We start from the raw sequence: 22427 nt of genomic DNA on the forward strand, positions 1-22427 counted from the left end.
ACTAGGCAGCAGTATAAAAAATGCACTGATTTAAAAACAGAAAAAACCACACATGAATCAAATGACATAGAAGAGGAATGGTAAAACCTGAAATGAATCCTGACAAAGGCAGCAGTAGAAAGCTCAGAAATAAAGAGTAAATGGAATAGGAAAAGAGGACTACAAAACTGGAACAAAGAAATATAAAAGATAATAAAAACAAAAAAGACAGTTACCAGAAATGGCTAAACTTCAAGACAAATAGAAGCAGAAATAGAGTATAAAAGGAAGTGCAATTGCAAAATGAGAAATAACAAAAAATTCACAGAGAAAGAAAAGAAATGAAACAGTTTTGTAACAGAATTGGGAAAGGATATATTTAAGCCAAAACCAACCAATTAAATAATCAAATATATGAACAAAGAAATAAAAGAAAAGGTAAAAATACAATCAATAGATTTGGGAAAATGGGTAACTTATTTTCAGAATCTCTGGACTGATAATAATAAAGAAATAAAATTTTATAAAACAAAGAATGACCTAACAGAAAATGTTGCAATGTCAGAAACAAAAAAATACAATAAATAAAATGAAAAATATGGAAACACCAGGAGAAGACAATATAAACATGGAACTATACAAAAATGAAGGTAAAAAATTTAATGAAAAATTCCCAAAATTCTTTATGGTCTGGATTTCTGGAAAAACTCCAATCTCTTGGGGGGAGGGGGAAAAAGTACTGGTTATGCAATAACTATAGGGGAATACAAGGTACAAAATTATATATTTAGTTTAATCCTTTATCCAAGTGTAAGCAAACAAAGTTTGCGCCTGAAGTATTTTCAGGACTGGGGCAACTCGTGGTAAAGGTGGAGTAAGTTCTGATCACTTGCCTTAGTGTCCCCCATAATGCAAAGCACATCTCCTTGCAGACACGTATAATGCTGTGCATTAAGGGAAGGGCCACTACCCAGACAGGTTTCAACCTTTATTGAGATCTCATCAGTAGGAGCCAGATCCAGAAGTGGTCATACTAAGGCAGAAGCAATGGAGAAGTCATATTTACCTATACGAGTTGCCAAAAGGTGTACCACCTTATTATTAAATTACTCTGGATTTAGAGAAAGATGTTGGAAGTTTTTTTCCACTTGTTTAGACTATAATAAATTTAGTTTAATCCTTTATCCAATTGTAAACAAACAAAGTTTGTGCCTGAAGTATTCTTCCACCTTAGTATCACCATCTCTGGGTTCTGGGTAGTGCCCCTTCTCTTAATGCATAGCATTATACGTGTCTGCAAGAAGATATGCTTTGCATTATGGGAGATACTAAGGCAAGTGATCAGAACTTACTCCACCTTTACCACGATTTGTCCCAGTCCTGAAAATACTTCATCCTTTATCCAAGTGTAAGCAAACTTTGTTTGCTTACACTTGGATAAAGGATTAAACCAAATATATAATTGATAGCATAGCCAAGTGGAAAAAACTTCCAACATGGTACAAAATATATGCAGGAATATTAAAAGAGAAACTAAACAGTATGGTAGAAACAATTTGTTAGAACAGAATGGATTCTGAAAAGACTGATCTTGCATGGAATCAATTTTTACTCTAAAATTATTAATCAAAAAGAGAAGACAATTTCAAAAAGAAACACACGTGGCCTTCATTGATTAGGAAAGAAGTATTTAATAAAATTAATAGACAAATTATTTAAAATATTAACCAATTTAAATATACCAAATCAGCTCTTACAGTGTGTTCAAGAAATATATACAGGAAATGAAATAGCAGTAAAATTATAACAGTTTGGAAACAGCATAACCGATTTGATATACAAATAAATATAGATATACTATTATTTGCAGATGATCAAATTATATTAGCTACATCAAAAAGATGATTTATAAAGATCAGTAAAATCATTAAATGAAATTTCAGAACATTATAATATGAGAATATCTCAAGTAAAGATAAAAATAATGGTTTGCAAAGAAGAAAAACCCAATAAGTAAAATAGTGATGGATAATATAATATTACTACAAGTAAATACTTTCACATACCTGGGATGTGACTTATTATAGATGATGAAAAAGATATAAACATTAAAAATATCAAATTTTTTGTTAAAGAAAATGACATAATAAATAATATATTAAAGTCATCTGTGGTACAAAACACAGAATCAGCTTATATAACATCCTGGCTAAACGAACTTTATTATATGGAAGTGAAGCATGGACCATTAAAAAAAAAGAATGAAAAATGGATTTAAACATTAGAAATGAAATTTCTCAGAAAAACAGCTGGTATATCCAGCTGTTTTTCTAGTTTTGTTTTGTAAGCTGGGACCATAAAACAGTTGAAGAAATTTTACAATTCCTGAATATAGAACCAATTAACTACTATATAAGTAAATATAAACAAAACAAAAATGGTTAGAACATCTAAATCAAATAGAAAATAGCTGATTGCCAAAAATACTATACAGATATAAATGGAAAAAGAAGAAATGGAAGACCAAGAAAAGCAATAATATGAGACTTTGAACAGGCCACTTGGCCTTAATAAAGAAAGTGAAGATTGCGTAAATCATTTGCAATTTCTGTACATGTTTTTACTCCCAATAAAATTACCTGGCTCTACCAGGTAATTTTATTTTCCACATGCCTTGCAGAGACCTAACATTCTATTGTTTATAAGAAGTAAGACAATTGAGTGGTTTGGTTGTGTTTGGAGAGAAGATGATCATTAATCAAATGTGCTTACAAATGAAATTGACAAGAAAAGACCTATAGGAAGATCTCAAGCACAATAGATGGATGTGGTAATGAAAGACCTATGACAGCTAGATGAATTCCCACTTGACACCTGATGCAACTGATGACAGATGGAGAAACCTAGTGATAACAGCATTGGACCTAAATGGTCTGTTAAGCTGTTGAGGAGGAGGACATGCTTCCTTGTATACAATGTAAATATATATTTATATAAATTTAATTGACATTTATATTTTTGTGTGTGTATGTGCACTTTCCATCTTCCTTTTTTCATGTTAGGCTTAATGGCTTGTCATGGCCATGTTACTTGGCATCTTAGAAACTTGATTACTGCTTATAATAGATGTGGTTAATCCTATTTGCATTATTTGTTGTCGGTAAATTGCATATGCTCTTTTAGTTGGTTTATAGGGTGAAGAAACCTGAGTTTCCATATGAGACTGGCTAACTTACCTTCACCTCAAAAGACCTGATAAAAGTTCTTCACATCCTAGACAGGAATACTACATATGATCCTCACATTATGAATCATATTATACTCCTGATATTTTTATACTTTCATTTTTAATTTAGTTTGTTAAATCAATTGCAAATGAATTATTTTGGAAAAATTAAATTATTTTGAATAATACTTTATCTGGATGACTAATACAAGATCACTTCAAGAAAGAGAAACTTATCCAAAAGTATTATTCAAAATAATTTAATTTTAATTTAATTCATTTATTGTTCACCTATTCAGGCTATTGATCACCTACTCTTTGACTGTTAGTTATTGAATTAAATTAAAATTAAATTATTTTGAATAATACTTTTGGATAAGTTTTATTTATCCAAATGGTGATTCCAGAATGTGGAATCTGTGTAAGTAATATCTTATTTTTCCATATCCTATTAATGGCATGGTTAATCCTGAAGAGATGGTATTTTCAGCTGGAATCTATTTTTGTGAGCTTTGTTGATCCAGTTTTACATGTTTACCATTCTTCTTCTCACAAATTTAGGCTTATTTCTTCTGCAAGTATTTTTGTAACTGATTTTGAATAATTTTTGTAACTTATTTCTAGCTGCTTATTTAGCCAACTGATCCACTGTTATTTCTTGCTACTTCAGTATGTACCTTTATGTAGAACTTAATTTACCATCCATGTAGAGTAAGATTCCTTTCTAGATATCTTGCATGCTCTGTTACCACCTCACTGTTGACTATGGCAAGGGGTTGCTTGATTGTTTGAACAGAGGGATGTCATTTGAAACAGCAATCTTCTATAATGGATTGTAACAGAATGCACCTTCCGTGCTTATCAGAAGGACTGGAATGACTTTTTACAAGTGGCTCCTGAAGCTGTGACCTGGATTACGAACTTAGATCTGAATTTATAATGATATATATGTTTTTTTATCTTATTATAACGTATTAAGACTTTTACTTTTAACTCTTATTTTAATTTTCCAACTTCTTGGATTAGATCTGTGTTTTCCTTCAAAGTTTTAATTTAAAATATTTTAAATTCTTCAATTCTGTTAATATATAATTTATCATGATTCTCTTTTTTAACATCATGTTTTTGCCATGAGCTATGTATGTATGTATGTCTATAATGGATTGATATTTCCTTCTTTTATACTCCAGTCAGCATATATGCTATTTTCTTGTTGAGAGGCTTATACGCTGGTTAGACATAATAACTAATATTTAAGGAATTGACAGCGTATACTGGAAATATAGATTAAATAAACTTTAATATACACTTTCCGATATTTCGGCGAACGTTACGTTGCCATCTTCTTGGGAACTTACTAAAAAGACACGTGCACACAAGTACCAATACAACAAATGAGACTGAGGCTAGGACGCTAGCGTTTTCCTAAAGTCCTGATGGTGCCCCCTGGCGGGCTATATTGGTAGTTCTTGGCCTTTGGGCTGAAGTTCTTTTGATAAAAGTTTCCCAAATTTGGGGCAGTTTCATGCATCCAAATTTGTTGAGGTTTGGCATGTTCCTAAGGGCCGAGGCTGATTCCATGAATAGTCTTTCATACTTGAACTTGCTGCGGTGTATTACTGTGGCTTTCTTCCATCTTATTCTGTGGCGAGTATCCAGAGCGTGGTCTGCAAGCCCAGAGTGGCTGTACTGGTGAAATCGGATGTAATCCTTGTATTCTGAGATTCTGATATTTGCTGTCCTGCCTGTTTGGCCAAAGTAGGACAGTTTAATCTATATTTCCAGTATACGCTGTCAATTCCTTAAATATTAGTTATTATGCTATTTTCATCGTTGCTTTTTTCCCCGTTAATATGTATTTTCTTAGCTTGGTGAGTCCACTTAATATAGTGAAGTTCATACAGGTTTGCATTGATATTGGTATTTCCATCACATCTTTTGCAAGTAACTTCATATAGCAGAATTTTTGCATTTTCAAGTAGATTGGTATCAGATTAGCAGTAATGCAAGCTGCCTTGAAAGATGTCCTGTAAATAAAAATAGGGGATATTAAAACCAAGCAATCATGAGAATACAATTGGCATCGGAGTTGCCTTGGCTTGCACTACTTATAAAAGGCATGAGTGCTGCCCAGGCATCTGTATGTTAATCTTTTATTAGTGCTTTTGATAAAGGTTTCACTGCCCCTGATAGCTCTTTTGAAGTGGGATATTTGGATATTGTCTTGTATTCTCTAGTTATGCTAAAGATTTTTCTTGGATTTAGGAGTTCTGGGTGGGTTGTATCCCAGAAACACTTGGAAGGAAAAGCAGTTTAATGAAGGATTATGATGTGAAGGGCATGCTTACCATCAATGATATTGGTCTATTCTATAGCTTGTTTCCAAACAAGACACGTTTTCTGGAGAAACCTGTAGTGGTGCAGGGAAAAGAGAAAGAAAGAATTAATTTTTCTAGCTGCAAACATGAGCAGCACATAAAAACTTAAACCACTGGTAAGTACAGGAAACCTAGATACTTACATTGCCGACCAAATCTTGGTTACAGCAGACATTTTTGAAAAGTGGGCATAAGACCTAGATAAACCAGAAAAGGATGGAAAATTTTCTTCTTATAAACAGTTGCACTCTCAGGTTAGAAGTTGGTCTTTGCTCAGTGAAGCTTACAAAATTACTGATAAAATCATTGCTCATTGTTTCAAACATTCCAGCTTTATAGCAAGCAAGTCAGCCATTGGAGGCTAAGACTGCAGAAGATAATTATGAAGAACAGACCTTAATAAAACATCATGAATGCATAAAAGGAAAGAGAGAGATACTTAAAGAAAAAATAAAGTTTACTGATACAAAGTTTTCTCGGTATGATTACCATCTACACGAAAAGAAAATAACTAGCTTCCAAATCAAGAACAGTAGCCCTGGAATTAAAACAATGGCAAGTAACTGCAAAAAAAATGGAAAAAATTTATAAGAAGCAGGCTACATAATTGCTCCTTCACAGATTGAAGACCTCAAGTTCATCCAAAATCTAGAAGTATGTAAAGTGTCACTGGTATCTAGAAGTACCAGTGACACTTTACTAATCATATCATCTCCCTTCTGCATTGTCTCATTAAATGTATGAGGATTGATTCCAGGTCAGTTAAACAACAAGCTGTACAGAAATTTATGCTACACTATAATATCAGGTTTTTGTTTCTCCAAGAAACATACTTCTGCAGATATAAAAACTTCAACAGATTGATATCCACTTATTTCTTATTGGAGCTTTGGAAGATTTAACAAGGCTGGAGTAGGGATTCTTATTCTTACTCCCTTCCTTGGGTCATTCCATAATATCCAAAGGGATGCAGAAGGGTGAATCTTGACATTAGACTGGAAAAACTGTGGATGTATAATAAGGTTTATAAATGTTTATGCTGATTTCATCAGAGGAAGAAAGATCAAAGTCAGAATCAATGCAGCAATATCAAAAGAGCGGAGAACCTTGGCTGGTGTTCCCCAGGGCTCAGTACTCAGTCCCTTACTATTCCTTCTATATGTCAATAATATTCATCCCTACCTTACAGAAGACACAAAAGTAACTTGCTATGCAGATGATATAGCCATCTGGCACACTAGTGCTAAAATCACAGAATCAGAGGAAATTCTAAACAAATCCATGAGAGGATTAGAAAAATGGTCAGACGAACTTAAACTCAAAATCAACCCAGACAAAACAAAACTAAGTACATTTAGCACAGACAGGAAAAATAGACATTCCTACAATCCCAAAGTCATGATAAATAACAAGCTAATTGAAAAAGTCACAAATCCAAAATACCTTGGTATTACACTTGATCAGGAATTACGTTTTGCACAACACATCTCTAACACTTCCAACAGAGCTCTAAAAAAATTAAATATACTGAAAAGGCTTTGTGGAACAAATTGGGGCGCAAAGCCAAAAATCCTCAAAACTACTTACACTACACTAATAAGGCCAATAATGGAATATGCAGCACCTATCTGGTCACCTTCGGCCTCATCGGTAAAGAAAAAACTAGACAAAATACAAGCAAAAGCATCCAAGATTATCATTGGTGCAGTCTCATCCACTAACAACATCAGAGCCCAACAGGAATGTGGGCTTGACCTGCTGGGGGACAGATGAAAATTTGCCACCATAAAATTCATAAATAATATCAGAAGCTACCAAAGTGATCATATCTCCCTAAAAACTTATGAACATTGGAACCAAAATTGCAGACTTCACAGATCATCAACTTTACAATATGATGACACTATCAGGAAAGAAATAGGTCTTGATCAGCTAAATGTTCACATAAACAAAGAACCTCTATTTTCCAGTCCTTTACCCTCAAATACCTCCATAAATCTAAACCTTACCAAACTCTGTACAAAAAAAAGAACCAAAAGAAATGCTTAAAGAAAAAGGCCTAAATACCATCAACCTTCTTTCATCCTCCAAACAGGTTATTTGTTATACCGATGGATCATCAGACACCAATATGATTAATGGAGGCGCTGGTGTTCTCCTTCTACTCCTGAAAGGTGAAAAACTTTCAATAAAAGTTGGATCTGGGAGAATCGCTTCAAATTTTACCAGCGAACTCTACGCAATAAATAAAGCACTAGAAGCCTACTTAAATCTATCATCATCTCAACAATCTGAAGGAATTATAATTTACAGTGACTCAGGATCAGCTATGGAGGCAATCAAAAATGGCAATACCAAGCTCACACAAGACATCCATAAACTCTTAAATCAAGTAAAGTGTTTAGGTAAAAGTTGCATTTTACAATGGATTCCTGCTCATGTAGGCATTGATCACGACGAAGCCGCTGATAAATTAGCAAAAGAGGCCAGAGAACTCAACCAAGATACTCATATGATAACTCTTGCTGATGCCAATGCACTAGCAAAAGCTAAACTAATTCCATTGAAATCAGTGATACAACATCAAATTCCCGAGATCAATGCTGACAGAAGGACCTCCACCACGATAGCAAGACTACGAACAGGACATTATAGAGGAATGAAGATCGATACAGATGATACGAGAACATATAGAAACTGCAACAACTGCCCCAATACTGAACTGACACCCACTCACATCTTTACCTGTCCGGCAATTACAGCAGCCTTGCAAGAAATAGATCCTAATCCTGAACAACAGCTCTATACAAACAAAATCACAGACATAGCCAAAGCAGTACAAGGAGCACACGGGAACATCTAAGACTCTTCAAAGGACAAGACAACAACAACAAATGTTTATGTTCCATCCATTCGAACAGTTAGACAAAAATACTTCCAGGAATTGTAGCAATATTTATATGGTGTCATTACATCATAGCAGCTGGAGATTGGAATTGTATTGAAAACCCCACATTAGACAAAATAGGAGGACACCCCAAAAGTGGAAAAGTGGGATATATCATGACAATGCTCAACTAGCAGACAGATGGAGGATTTGCAGTCCTAATCTCTAGGCTTACATGAATCAAATTATTGGTACCCATCTTGATCGAATTTATCTCTTCTTCCCTTATAAATAGGATAATTCAGATAAAACATCTTCATATCAACATGTCAGATCATAATCCACATCTACTTAAATTCTGCTGCACAGAACAAGTAGAGATCGGTTCTGGACAATGGAGACTTCCACTAAATTTGCCATAGATCTTTTTAACCCAACTCCAAACTCTCTGTTCAAACTGGAATAATGTTACCTGGAACTGGGATACATTGTTAAAATTCAAGCAACAGTAAAACAAATATTGAATGTGGAAAGGAACAGGCTTTCCTCAATAGAAAAAGTTGAAAGACCTTTATCAAAAAGAAAAGCTGTTCTTGGCAAACCAATGCAGTGGTATAGAATGCAGCACCATCATTAAAAACATCAACAAAGAAGTGGAAAGGCAGTAACAAGTGGAAGAAAAATTTTAAAATAAGAATACAGCAGCAGCACTTATCAGATAGCCTTTCAGCTGTATTCTTCAATAGATATTTCACCAAATTCTGTGAAAAAAGGGCTATCACCCGAATCAGTGTGGATGGCAAAGACATCCACCACTCAAGACATCTTTGGCTCCTTTCAAAAACACTAAAAATCTGTTTGAAGACAATAGTACTATAATGTTGAACAAGGAAATACAGCCGCTCTCAAACCAGTGGTTTGGCTACACTGTGATGTGTTTGTTGTTTGAACACAGTCCAGACACATCAGATACATTTTTAGTGCGTTTAAATAGCCAACACCCGAAAATCGACTTCACAATGGAAGAGGAAGTTAATGACTGTCTGCCTTTCCTGGATACACTAATCACTTGGCTTCCAGATGGTTACTTATCTTTTTTTCTTATTTAAAGCTTTAAAATATACTCCAAGCCTCAATAAGTATGGCTATATAAATTTACCAAAAATCTTGGGGAGAGTCATTTTAAGATCTAATTAATATTTGTTTCTCTCTTTTTCCAACATAGATGTTGCCTAATTAGGACTTTAGTTCCTTGTGTTATCCATTATAACAATTTTTTTAAACTAGTCCCACTGTTATACCAAATTGTTGTTTCACTTACAGTGACAAACTGTTTTTGTGTTCTAAAGATGCTGGATATAATATTAGCAAATAAGTTAACAAATTACTTAAATATAAAGAGCTAATAAGCTTCATTTCGGCAATGAAAACATTACTTAAATTAAGGGGATATTAAATCCCACATAGTTTTAAAACCGAATAAGAAACTCAAAGATTGGAATCAGAGAGTTTCTTGCTGAATATAGTAAACTATAAAGTATCGGCGACACTAGCGTTAGCAAATGCAAGTGATCCTAGTACGTAGTACAATACCGGACGACTCATTGTAAAGGTGGGGGAATAAAGCCTCAAAAAAGGCTGAAACCGGTCTGGGTAGTGACCTCCCTCCATAATGTAATAACAGCATACATTTCCTAGGAAATGTGTTTTTACATTATGGAAAATACCTAAGAATAGCGATCTGAACTTCCCCCACCTTTGCAACGAGTCGTCCGGTATTGTACTACGTACTAGGATCACTTGCATTTGCTAACGCTAGTGTCGCCGATACTTTATAGTTTACTATATTCGGCAAGAAACTCTCTGATTCCAATCTTTGGGTTTCTTATTCGGTTTTAAAACTATGTGGGATTTAATATCCCCTTAATTTAAGTAAAGTTAACAAATATTATTTTCTTATTATTCTGTGTTGTTATCAATACTGTTAAAATAAATAACATGTACTGTGAACACAAACCTTTCCATGCATTTAAGGAAATCCATCCCCAAGACCTGCTGCTCTAGGGATAGAACTTTGCCATGAGGCCATGGATTTTATTCTTCCCATTCTAGTTATACTGTTTTAATTTTTTTTTTTCTCTGCAGTACACATGCCAAGTGAATTTGTAGCGAGCCATACCGTCCTCATTCCGAAACCTAATGGAGATCATACCTTAATTAACAGCTAGATAATACTGACTATAAGATATTTTTCTGCATTATCAATAACAGGCTCAAAGTAGGAATGAGATACATAATTAAAAGCATACACAGGTGTATGGAGTTCCAGGCCAAGCAGTAGAATTTAATGTTTAGTGCTATCGGTAGACCTTATTCAAGCATTTGATGTTCAGCATCCCTTTCTGTTCCACATCTTCTAGCAAATTGGTATGGGCAAAAGGTTGCTATCCATTATTAAAGGAGCCTATTTCAATTCAACTACCTGCCTCCTAGTTAATGGGTTCCTATCATAACTGGTCAAAATTCAAATAAAGGGAGTCAGGCAAGGTTACCTCTTAGTCCATTGCTCTTTTCATTGGTTCTTGAACCTTTCCTGCAGGAAGTTGACAATATACATGCTGTGCAAGGGGTAATAGTTCCCTCAACTATGAAGGAAAATAAGGTATTAGCATATGCCAACAATGTAATAAGCACTTTGAGGGATAATGCTTCCATATGCATCATTTTTTTGGTATTTTGGAAAAATTCAGCAAAATTGGTGGATTAGTTGTTAATGCTGACCAGACACAATTAAAAATTTTTGAAAAGTGGGATCTCAGAAGCATTCCCCTTTGGACTAACCACTAGAGAGAGAGCCTCTCACCATACTTGGAATTCCCTTCTCCACTTACCCAATATTACTCAAGAACTTATATACAAAAACATTGAAACCTTAGAACTCAAGAAAATTCAAAAAAGCCATATTTAAAACCATAGTCTTCCCTGCTCAGTTGTACATAATAATTATTACAGCCATTACAGAAGCTGAAGAAAAGCAATTATTAAACCTGTGAGATTTCTTTGGTCCACTGATACCAATAAGTTAAAAAGGAATTTCTTCAACTATCAAAGAAGCATGGAGGCTTTGTGCTTCCATTGTTAAAATTCTACTATTTAAACAATATAGTTTCAAAAATCCATAAAATGTTGCATACTTTCTCTGGTACTACATGGGTTTTCATCTTCTCCTATTTGGAGTTAATGATTATAAAGATAGAAAAGATGAAATTGCTCTTTAATACTACAACATTCTGTGCTTAACTCTAATTTTGGCATTGACATTCTTTCCATTGATAAAAGTAAAACTTGGTATAAAGAAATCTTTAACCTCTCTTGCCACAAAGTTCCACAGTCGGGTACTGGTGATAACACTTTGTTTCATAACTTACTGAAATTCTAAGAATATCCTAACAGGAGGGTTTTCAGCTCGGAGAATTGCATATGGTCAGTAAATGCCACCAAATGGAGGTACTTGAACAATGGAGATCCAATCAGTGACATTTGTTACCAATTGAAAACATAACTGGTAATTAATTTACGGAATTAACAACGCATATAAAGTATATTAATTAAAGATAACTTTAATGAATCACTTCTATATTTCGGCAATGCCACATTGCCATCTTCAGGAACATAAAGATATGGTATGTGCACTAAGGAACTAACAAAGCAAATGAGGAAGAAAGTAAGAAACTAATTTTGTTCCTAAAGTCCTAATGGTGCCCTCTTGCGGGCTAATTTGGTAGTCTTGGCCGTTGGGCTGAAGTTCTCATAATGAAAGTCTCCCAAATTTGGGGCAGTTTCATGCACCCAAATTTGTTGAGGTTAGGAATGTTTTTTAGAGCTGTAAAAAACAACCTCTAAAAACAGCTCTAAAAAACGTTCCTAACCTCAACAAATTTGGGTGCATGAAACATTCATTAAAGTTATCTTTAATTAATATACTTTATATGCGTTGTTAATTCCGTAAATTAATTACCAGTTATGTCTAACCAACGTATAAGTCTTACTACTACAATTGAAAACAGTAGAACATACATTCTACAGCTGTCCACTCCCTGCATATTTGGATTATGTAATGTGTTAGGCATTTCATTACTTACAACAGAACAGGTTTTTTTGCAGTCCCTCCTAGCCTGTTAGCAATGGAAGAGAATTTAGATTTTTTTATAATTAATGAATTAAATTACCATTCATAGAAAGTTAGAAAAAATCATGATTTGAAAACCAGTAATATTACTTACAAATGCTTTTACAATATTGTATTGTGGAAATTTTATTGTTCAGTCAGACAATTTTTGTATTTAGAAAGAACATTTCAAATTTTTGGCAAAGTGGTATAGACCAGCACTTCCTAAACTGTGGGCCACAGTCCCCTTGGGGGCCATATGTTTTGTTGAGGGGAGGGAGTGAAATAATGAAAACAAATTTAAAATGTTTTAAGACTAAGTATTTTTTTTAATCTTAAAAGAAACGTATTTAATTTTTATTATTTATTATTTCTTTTTTGTTCTTTTTTATATTTTAATGGAAAAAATCACACATTGGTATTGGTTCACAAATTTTGCTTATTGCATATTTCAGCGATTAATGAATATTAGTAAATATATGCTTATTCATATACGTTTCATTTCAAAGGTATTGATAAGAAACACAAAAAAGATTACAAATGCAAAATCTTGAATATAAATTGTATGGAATATAACTACAATAAATATTATAAAATATATGTCTATGTTACGATTTTTTTTCGATGGGGGTCATGAAATATTTTAATTTTTTCAAAGGAGGCCTTGGCATCCATAAGTTTTGGAAGCAGTGGTGTAGACCATCCACATTATGCAGTATTCACCACTGGGCGATAAAATTTTGTCTATTTTTAATATGAAAGGTTTTTTAAATAGTTGCATCCTATTCACTGTGGTCTTAAGATCTGTTGCAGGGATGACTGCAGAGCAATGCCAGGCAGAGAAGACCAACTCAAGGCAGTTGACTTAGATAAAGCTAACCACTTGAGTATCATGACCTTTGCACTTTAGTTTAAACTGGTCTTTTGGTGTTCAGATACATGAGACTGTGTGGGAGGGGGAGGAAATAGTCTTTGGCTACATGATGATATAAAAGAGCTGAGGCGTTTTTTCTATCTCTGATACTATCCATCTGTCTTTTCTTTCTCCTAATACTATCAGGCTCTCTTGCATCTCTGTACTAACTACTCTGGGCCAATGAACATCCCTTTACTGTTTCACCTCAAAGATTGAAACTGATCTGGATAGAGTCCCTTCCAATAATGTATAGTATTATGCATATCAAAAAGGATGTGTGTTTTGCATTATGGTATACTAAGGCAATTAACATGAAGTCAGTAGCCTAGTCGTGAAGATTCTTCACATGCAAACTTTGCTTACATTTGGATAAAGGATTAAGAAATAATATTTCTTGAGAAGTTTAATTTTTTTTTTTTCCCTAATATATAGTATTTACTACTTAACTAATATATTAGTGTGTTTATCAGTCCGTGAATAAAAAATTCATACATTTTATGAGATACATGATCATTTATTATTACCGTTTGTTTATTTTATTAATTCTATTATTATTATTTTATTAATTCTATTTTTTTGCTATGTTTTTCTTCTAACACTTGTCTTGAATCACTTTTATGGAAAAATTCAATCTCTTTTCTGTCATTATAAACAGTGAAAACATCATCATCATCATCAAATTCCTGCCATGTACCCTCTAGGGGTGTACAGGATATGATAGTACTACATGAAAAAAATTATATCATTACTAACTTCCTATCTACAATTTTCCTACAAATCAGACTGTTACTTGTCAAGACTCCAACATTATCAGATCTTATATTTCTATTGTCTAAGGCACTTTGAGCCGTATCAATCCACCTGTATCTCGGTCTTCCTCTGGGTCGTTTTCCTGCCAACCTGGCAGAGAACACTTGTTTTGCTAATCTTTCCTTGCCCATTCGGTTTAAGCAATCATACCATTTGAGATTAGCTCTGCTAACGCATTCCTGGATGCTGACAATGTCAAGTTCTTTCCTAATATCCTCGTTTTTAATATGATATTGCCATTGATGCCATCTGTTCACACCTATAATCTTTCTCAGGACTCTCGTATCTGTGGTCTCTAGTCTTTGGTCAAGTGTTTTACTTCTGACCCAGCTCTCAGATCCATAAGTTAAAACTGGTTTGAACACTGTTTTGTATACAGCTAATTTAGTGTTCCGACTAATTTCTCTCTTATTCCATATGAATTTATTCAATTGACTTCCCACCATACCAGCTTTGCTCATTCTGTTGTCTATTTCTATATTTAATTTACCATCTTCGCTAAAAAATCGTGCCTAAGTAGCCAAAATGTTTTACTTGTTCCACAGGTTCTCCATTCACAACACAGTTGACATTTTCAGTGATTCTGCCTATTTTCATTGTCTTTGTCTTTTTAATGCTGACCTTCATACCATATCTATTACAACAGTTATTCAATTTAATCACAGAATCTTGCAGACTTGTAGCTGATTTATTTAGAAGTATAACATCATCCGCATAAAGCAAAGAGCTGACATTAGCATCTCCAATTTTGATATCATGTTTAATACCACTTTCCTTCATCATGTGATCCACATAAATAATGAATAACAGAGGGGATGATGTACATCCTTGTCTCACACCAGATTTAACATTAAACCATCTTCCTGTACTTCAATTCTAACTGCTGACTTACAACTCAAATAAAGACTAAGTATTGCTTGATATAATGCACCATTGACATCATATAACTGTAGCACATTGAATAGCTTCTTTCTTGGCACCTTGTCATATGCCTTTTCCAAATCGACAAAACTTAAATACAGATCTTTGTTATATTCCCATGCTTTCTCGACTATTTGTCGTACAGTGAAGATCTGATCCTGACAGCCTCTATTTGGCCTGAATCCAGCTTGTTCTTCACCAAGCTTTTCTTCCACAATTCTTCTCAACCGTTTCTCAAGTATACTTGCATAGATCTTGCCAGGAACACTCAGTAGGGAAATACCTCTGTAATTCTCACATTCAGTTTTATTTCCCTTTTTATATATGGGTACTATGAGAGCTCTACGCCAATCATCGGGAATTCGTCCCTCTGTCCAGGCTTTCTGAACTATGCAGTGCAGCCACTGTAAGACTCTTATACTACCATACTTCAGCATTTCTGATCGAATATCAATTACTCCTGCTGCCTTTCCACATTTCAAGCCTTTGATGGCTTTTTCTACTTCAAGTATGGGTATGTATTCCTGACTGCATGCCTGGTCAGTGTTTTTTACCACTGTGGTGTCACCACTGCTTGTTTCATTTAGCAGTTTTTCAAAATAATTACTCCATACTTCAATGATATCTTTTTCTCACATTTTCATGTCACCTTTAACTCCTTTTACAGCACTCTTTCCTCCATTCTTAAGCTTCTTCAACAACCTCCAGAATATTTTGCCACCTTCTTGATATTTATTTTCTATATTCTTGCCGAAGTCCTCCCATGACTTTTGTTTAGCTAGTTTTACATAGTGTTTAGCTTTCTCACATTTGTCTCTGTATTCTCTAAGAGCACAACCTGACTTATTTGCCAGGAACTTTTGATATGCTTTCTTCTTTTCCTTCACTGCCTCTTTAAACTTCCTGTGTCCACCATGAAGTTCTAATTTTTCTATCCTTGCAGACAACTTCATCACATGCCTCTCTTGCTGAATCAATCAGAGCTTTCTTCAAGGCTTGGTTATAACACTGAATCTCCAAGGTTTGGTTCCTGTTCTCAAACTCTTTCATTTTTTCTTCAATAATCTTTGTGTATTTTAGTCTACAGTTCACATCTGAGAGCTGCTCAACTTTTATTCGCTTTAAAACTTTCTTACATGTTATTCTTTTCAATATGAAATTCAATTTTATCCTGCACAAGACTAAATAGTGATCACTTCAAATTTCAAATCCTCTGTACACTCTAGTGTCCTGCACCAGGGAGAAAACATCACTATCAACAATAACATAGTCAATGAGACTTTTCTTATTCCTTGCCTCTTCTCTCCATGTGAATTTGTGCACATTTTTTATGTTGGAACATGGTGTTAGTAATAACCAATCCATGTCCTGAGCAGAAATGCAACAAATATTTGCCATTATTATTAGCTTTGCTCTTTTCTCCAAATTTTCCCAAAATATTTTTGTATGTCTCACAATCATTTCCTACTCTACTATTTAGATCCCCAACAAGGACCAACTTTTCCTTTTTCATTGTGTCAGTTGCTTTTTCTAAAGCCTCAAAAAATTCCTCCACTTCTACCTTAGTAGACGCTTCTATGAGACCATAGGCACAAATAAGTCTCATAGTCCCGTTCCCCATTCTCATATTTGCCCACATTACTCTACTTGAGACTGACTGCCATTCAAGAAGATTAGCCTGATATTTTGTGTTGAATACTATGGCTACTCCTTCTTTTCCTTGATTGTCATTGCCTGAATATAACATTTTGTATTTATTGCTCAGAAAGATCTCACCAGTTTTTGTCTTTTTTGTTTTAGTCACCCCTATATGTCGATCTGGTACTTATCTAATTCCTCAGCTAGCTCCATTTCTTTGCCATTCAGGCTTCTTATGTTGATAGTACCGATCGTAACTCTGGTGGTTTCGAGTTGGGGTGTTTTTCAGATTTGTTCCAGTAGCTGACTTTTTGTTGTTTGCCCTGGTTCCCTGGCAAAAACAATGGAAGCCTTGTTTAACCAGGCGATGCCCCAGCTGGCATGAAATTTTGTCATGTTGTACCATTATTTTTTTTTTTATTTTGGTTTAACCAATAAGAATACAATTTGGTCGGCTAAATCCCAAATTGTCAGTCCATCCTCGTTCGTTCAGTATCCAAGTAGATACCCAACTGGGTGCCCCACGAGAAGGTGAGGATTGGACATTAGGGCAGAAGCCTTGGTCGGTTCTCCGCATTCCTTTAAAGGCTATGTGGAGGTCTCCTTTCAGTTATACAGCTTTGACCCTTAAGCACCCCCCATTCAGTATCATAAAAACTCAATGAAATGAAACTGATTTTTGTATTGCCCTGAAACATTGTCAGATTCACAGGGCAACTGATTTCATATGACATGGTGCCAACTCAGAAAACAATCAAAAAACATTTAGCCTAGAATGTATAAAGAAATATTTTGAGAAAATAAATACTTCTTTCTCAGCTTCCAAGTTTTAATATCCACTATTAATGATCAAGTTCTGCATATTCTATCATGTTAATACAGTGTTATATTAAAGTGTATTTCATTTCTCTAATCTGAAATTTAATATTTAGAAATATTTTTTATAGCATTTTGCTAGTCATGTTGATCCAGATTCTGGGGATGATGATGAAGAACAACAAGAGCAGTTAAAAGAAAACAGATATGGTATGTGTTCTGCTCTGTGTTTAAATTTAATTTAGCAGATACTGTTTTAAAAAATCGTCTTGTGTTTTTGGTTGTATTATTATTTGTATTTACTTATTTATATATATTTTTATACAGGCTGATGACTCTCTTTGGTCCCAAGCATTTCTGTTTCATGATAACTTACTAAAATACTTTCATCATTAACAATCGTGACCTGTTGGCATATTCCCTTAAGAATTGGGAGGTAGCACTATTAGGATTTAATAACAAGTATTAGACATTAAATCTTAATAGTGTCCTCAACAGATTTGCCTTCTGTGAGGACTGATTTGTTCAGAGACTATCTAAAACATTCCTTACTACGTACAAGACCTATAGCATGGTCTTCCTGGTCTTCTTGTCATTTTTGCTTCGGACACTTGTTTTATTAATCTTTTATTCATCATCATCATCAAATTCTTGCCATGTAGCCTCAAAGGGTGTACAGGATATGATAGTACTACATGAAAAATTTACTTCATTACCAACTTCCTATCTGCAATTTTCCTCCAAATCAGTCTGTTACTTGTCAAAACTCCAACATTACCAGATCTTATATTTCTATCATCTAAGGCACTTTATACCGTATCAATCTACCTATATCTTGGTCTTCCTCCGGATTGCTTTCCTGCCAACTTGGCAGAGAACACTTGTTTTGCTAATCTTTCCACTCCCATTCTGTTTAAGTGACAATACCACCTGAGCTTAGCTCTGTTAACGCATTCCTGGATCGTTACTATGTCAAGTTCTTTCCTAATATTCTCGTTTTTAATATGATATTGCCATTGATGCCATCTGTTCATGCCTCTAATCTTTCTTAGGACTCTCATATCTGCAGTTGCTAGTCTTTGGTCAAGTGTTTTACTTCTGACCCAGCTCTCAGATCCATAAGTTAAAACTGGTTTCAACACTGTCTTGTGTACTACTAATTTCTCTCTTATTCCATATGAATTTATTCAATTGACTTCCTACCATACCAGCTTTGTTGATTCTATTGTCTATTTCCATATTTAATTTACCATATTCATTAAAAATCGTGCCTAAGTAGCTGAAATGCTTTAATTGTTCCACAGGTTCTCCATTCACAACGTAGTTGACATTTTCAATGATTCTGCCCATTTTCATTGTCTTTGTCTTTTTATTGCTGACCTTCATACCATATCTATTACAACAGTTATTCAATTTAGTCGGAAAATCTTGCAGACTTTTAGCGGATTTATTTAAAAGTATAACATCGTCCAAATAAAGCAAAGAGCTGACATTAGTATCTCCAATTTTGATATCATGTTTAATCACTTTCCTTCATAATGTGATCCATATAGATAATGAATAACAGAGTGGATAATGTACATCCTTGTCTCACACCAGATTTAACATTAAACCATCTTCCTGTACTTCAATTCTAACTGCTGACTTACAACTCAAATAAAGACTAAGTATTGCTTGATATAATGCACCATTGACATCATATCACTGTAGCACATTGAATAGCTTCTTTCTTGGCACCTTGTCATATGCACTTTTCCAAATCGACAAAACTTAAATACAGATCTTTGTTATATTCCCATGCTTTCTCGACTATTTGTCATACAGGGAACATCTGATCCTGAGAGCCTCTATTTGGCCTGAATCCAGCTTATTCTTCACCAAGCTTTTCTTCCACAATTCTTCTCAACCTTTTCTCAAGTATACTTGCATAGATCTTACCAGGAACACTCAGTAGGGAAATACCTCTGTAATTCTCACATTCAGTTTTATTTCCCTTTTTATATATGGGTACTATGAGAGCTCTACTCCAATCGTCTGGAATTTGTCTCTCTCTCTGTCCAGGCATTCTGAACTACGCAGTGCAGCCACTGTAAGACTTTTGTTGCTTTTCCACATTTCAAGCCTTTGATGGCTTTTTCTACTTCAAGTATGGATATGTATTCCTGACTAAATGCCTGTTGAGTGTTTTTTACCACTGTGCTGTCATCACTGCTTGTTTCCTTTAGCAGTTTTTCAAAGTAATTACTCCATACTTCAAGGATATCTTTTTCTCCCATTTTCATGTCACCTTTATCATCTCTAACTCCTTTTACAGCACTCTTTCCTCCATTTCTAAGCTTCTTTAACAACCTCTAGAATATCTTACCACCTTCTTGATATTTATTTTCTATGTTCTTGCCAAAGTCCTCCCATGACTTTTGTTTAGCTAGTTTTACACAGTGTTTAACTTTCTTACATTTGTGTCTGTATTCTCTAAGAGCACATGCTGACTTATTTGCCAGGAACTTTTGATATGCTTTCTTCTTTTCCTTCACTGCCTCTTTAACTTCCTGTGTCCACCATGGAATTCTGATTTTTTTTATCCTTGCACACAACCTCACCATATGCCTCTCTGGTTGAATCAATCAGGGTTTACTTCAAGGCTTGCCACCGAATCTCCAAGGTTTGGTTCCCGTTCTCAAACTCTTTCATTTTTTCTTCAATAATCTTTGTGTATTTTTGTCTACAGTTCACATCTCAGAGCTGCTCAACTTTTATTCGCTTTAAAACTTTCTTACATGTCATTCTTTTCAATGTGAAATTCAATTTTATCCTGCTCAAGACTAAATAGTGATCGCTTCCAATTTCAAATCCTCTGTACACTCTGGTGTCCTGCACCAGAAAGACACCATCACTATCAACAATAACATAGTCGGTGAGACTTTTCTTATTCCTTGCCTCTTCTCTCCATCTGAATTTGTGCACATTTTTATGTTGGAACATGGTGTTAGTAATAACCAGTCTATGTCCTGAGCAGAAATCCAACAGGTATTTGCCATTATTATTTGTTTTGCTCTTTTCTCCAAATTTTCCCAAAACATTTTTGTATGTCTGACAATCACTTCCTACGCTGCTATTTAGATCCCCAACAAGGACCAACTTTTCCTTTTTATTGTGTAAGTTGCTTTTTCTAAAGCCTGAAAAAATTCCTCCACTTCTACCTTAGTAGAACCTTCTGTGGGCCATAGGCAAAAATAAGTCTCATTGTCCAGTTCCCCATTCTGATATTTGCCCAAATCATTCTACTTGACACTGCCTGCCATTCAAGAAGATGAGCCTCGTATTTTGTGTTGAATACTATGGCTACTCCTTCTTTTCTTTGATTGTCATTGTCTGAATATAATATTTTGTATTTATTGCTCAGAAAGATCTCACCAGTTTTTGTCTTTTTTGTTTCAGTCACCCCTATTATGTCGATCTGGTACTTATCTAATTCCTTCGCTAGCTCCATTTCTTTGCCATTCAGGCTTCTTATGTTGATAGTACCGATCTTTAACTCTGGTGATGTTGGGTTGGAGTGTGTTTCAGATTTTTTCCAGTAGCTGACTTTTCGCTGTTCGCCCAGGTTCCTTGGCAAAAACAACGGGAGCCTTGTTTAACCGGGCGGCGCTCCAGCCAACATGAAATTTTGTCATGTTGTACCATCATTTTGTATTTTGATTTAACCAATAGGAATACAGTTTGGTCGGCTAAATCCCAAATTGCCAGCCCATCCTCGTTCGTTCAGTATCCAGGAAGATACCCAACAGGGTGCACCACGAGAAGGTGAGGATTGGACATTAGGTCAGAAGCCCTTGTCAGTTCTCTGCATTCCTTTAAAAGCTATGTGGAGGTCTCCTCTCAGTTATACAGCTTTGACCCTTAAGCACCCCATTCATATTCTGTTTAACTCAGAATAAGACCTGGTTTATGTAAAAGCCTACTCTAGATAAGCTTGTATAGCTTCTTAATGAGCTTTAGATCAACTGTGATGAACAGTATCAAGTTATTTTCAGATATCTTGATTTTAATGATTTTTCTAGTGATACTATCTGTTCTCTCTGTGAATTACCTTCAGAACTCTCATAGTCTCCAATCTTGAATCATTTTCTTTCTAATCCATATGTTAAAATTGGTTGGAACACTATACTGTATGCTGCCTATTTTCTCTCTTGCTCCATATAAATTTATCACTAACTTCTTACTATACCAGTTTATTTGCTATGTTAGACATATTATATTTCTTGAATAATGGCTTCACACATGTAAGAGAAAATTAAATATATTATTAAAACACTTAAGGAATTGAACAACGTAGTTAAGGGTATAAATTAAATTAAACTTTAATAAATATTTTCCGATATTTCGGCAACGTCATGTTGCCATCTTCTAAAGGAACTTACAAAAAAAGTTATGTGCATGTAGGCACTACAACACAGAAACTGGTAATGAAGAGATGAAGCTATTGTTCTCCTAACAGTCCTGATGGTGCCCTCTAGTGGGCTAAGTAGGGCTAAGTTCCTTTAGAAGATGGCAACGTGACGTTGCCGAAATATCGGAAAATACTTATTAAAGTTTAATTTAATTTATATCCTTAACTACGTTGTTCAATTCCTTAAGTGTTTTAATAATGCATAACCAACGTATAAGCTTGTTTACAAAAATTAAAT

At 34.6% G+C, this 22427-nt stretch overlaps 1 protein-coding gene across 1 annotated transcript in view; it reads left to right on the forward strand.

Moving 5' to 3' along the window:
* Positions 1–22427, forward strand: part of Larp7 (La related protein 7) — a 207987-nt gene that overhangs the window by 104687 nt on the left and 80873 nt on the right. The window contains exon 6 of the mRNA XM_090393486.1: positions 17871–17949. Within this exon, the coding sequence (XP_090249612.1) occupies positions 17871–17949 (79 nt within the window). The remainder of the gene's footprint in view (positions 1–17870; positions 17950–22427) is intronic.

This window comes from Typopeltis vanoorti, chromosome 5 (genome assembly GCF_054136105.1).
Source record: "Typopeltis vanoorti isolate ZY-2024b chromosome 5, IOZ_Tvanoo_1.0, whole genome shotgun sequence".
Lineage (NCBI taxonomy): Eukaryota > Metazoa > Arthropoda > Arachnida > Uropygi > Thelyphonidae > Typopeltis > Typopeltis vanoorti.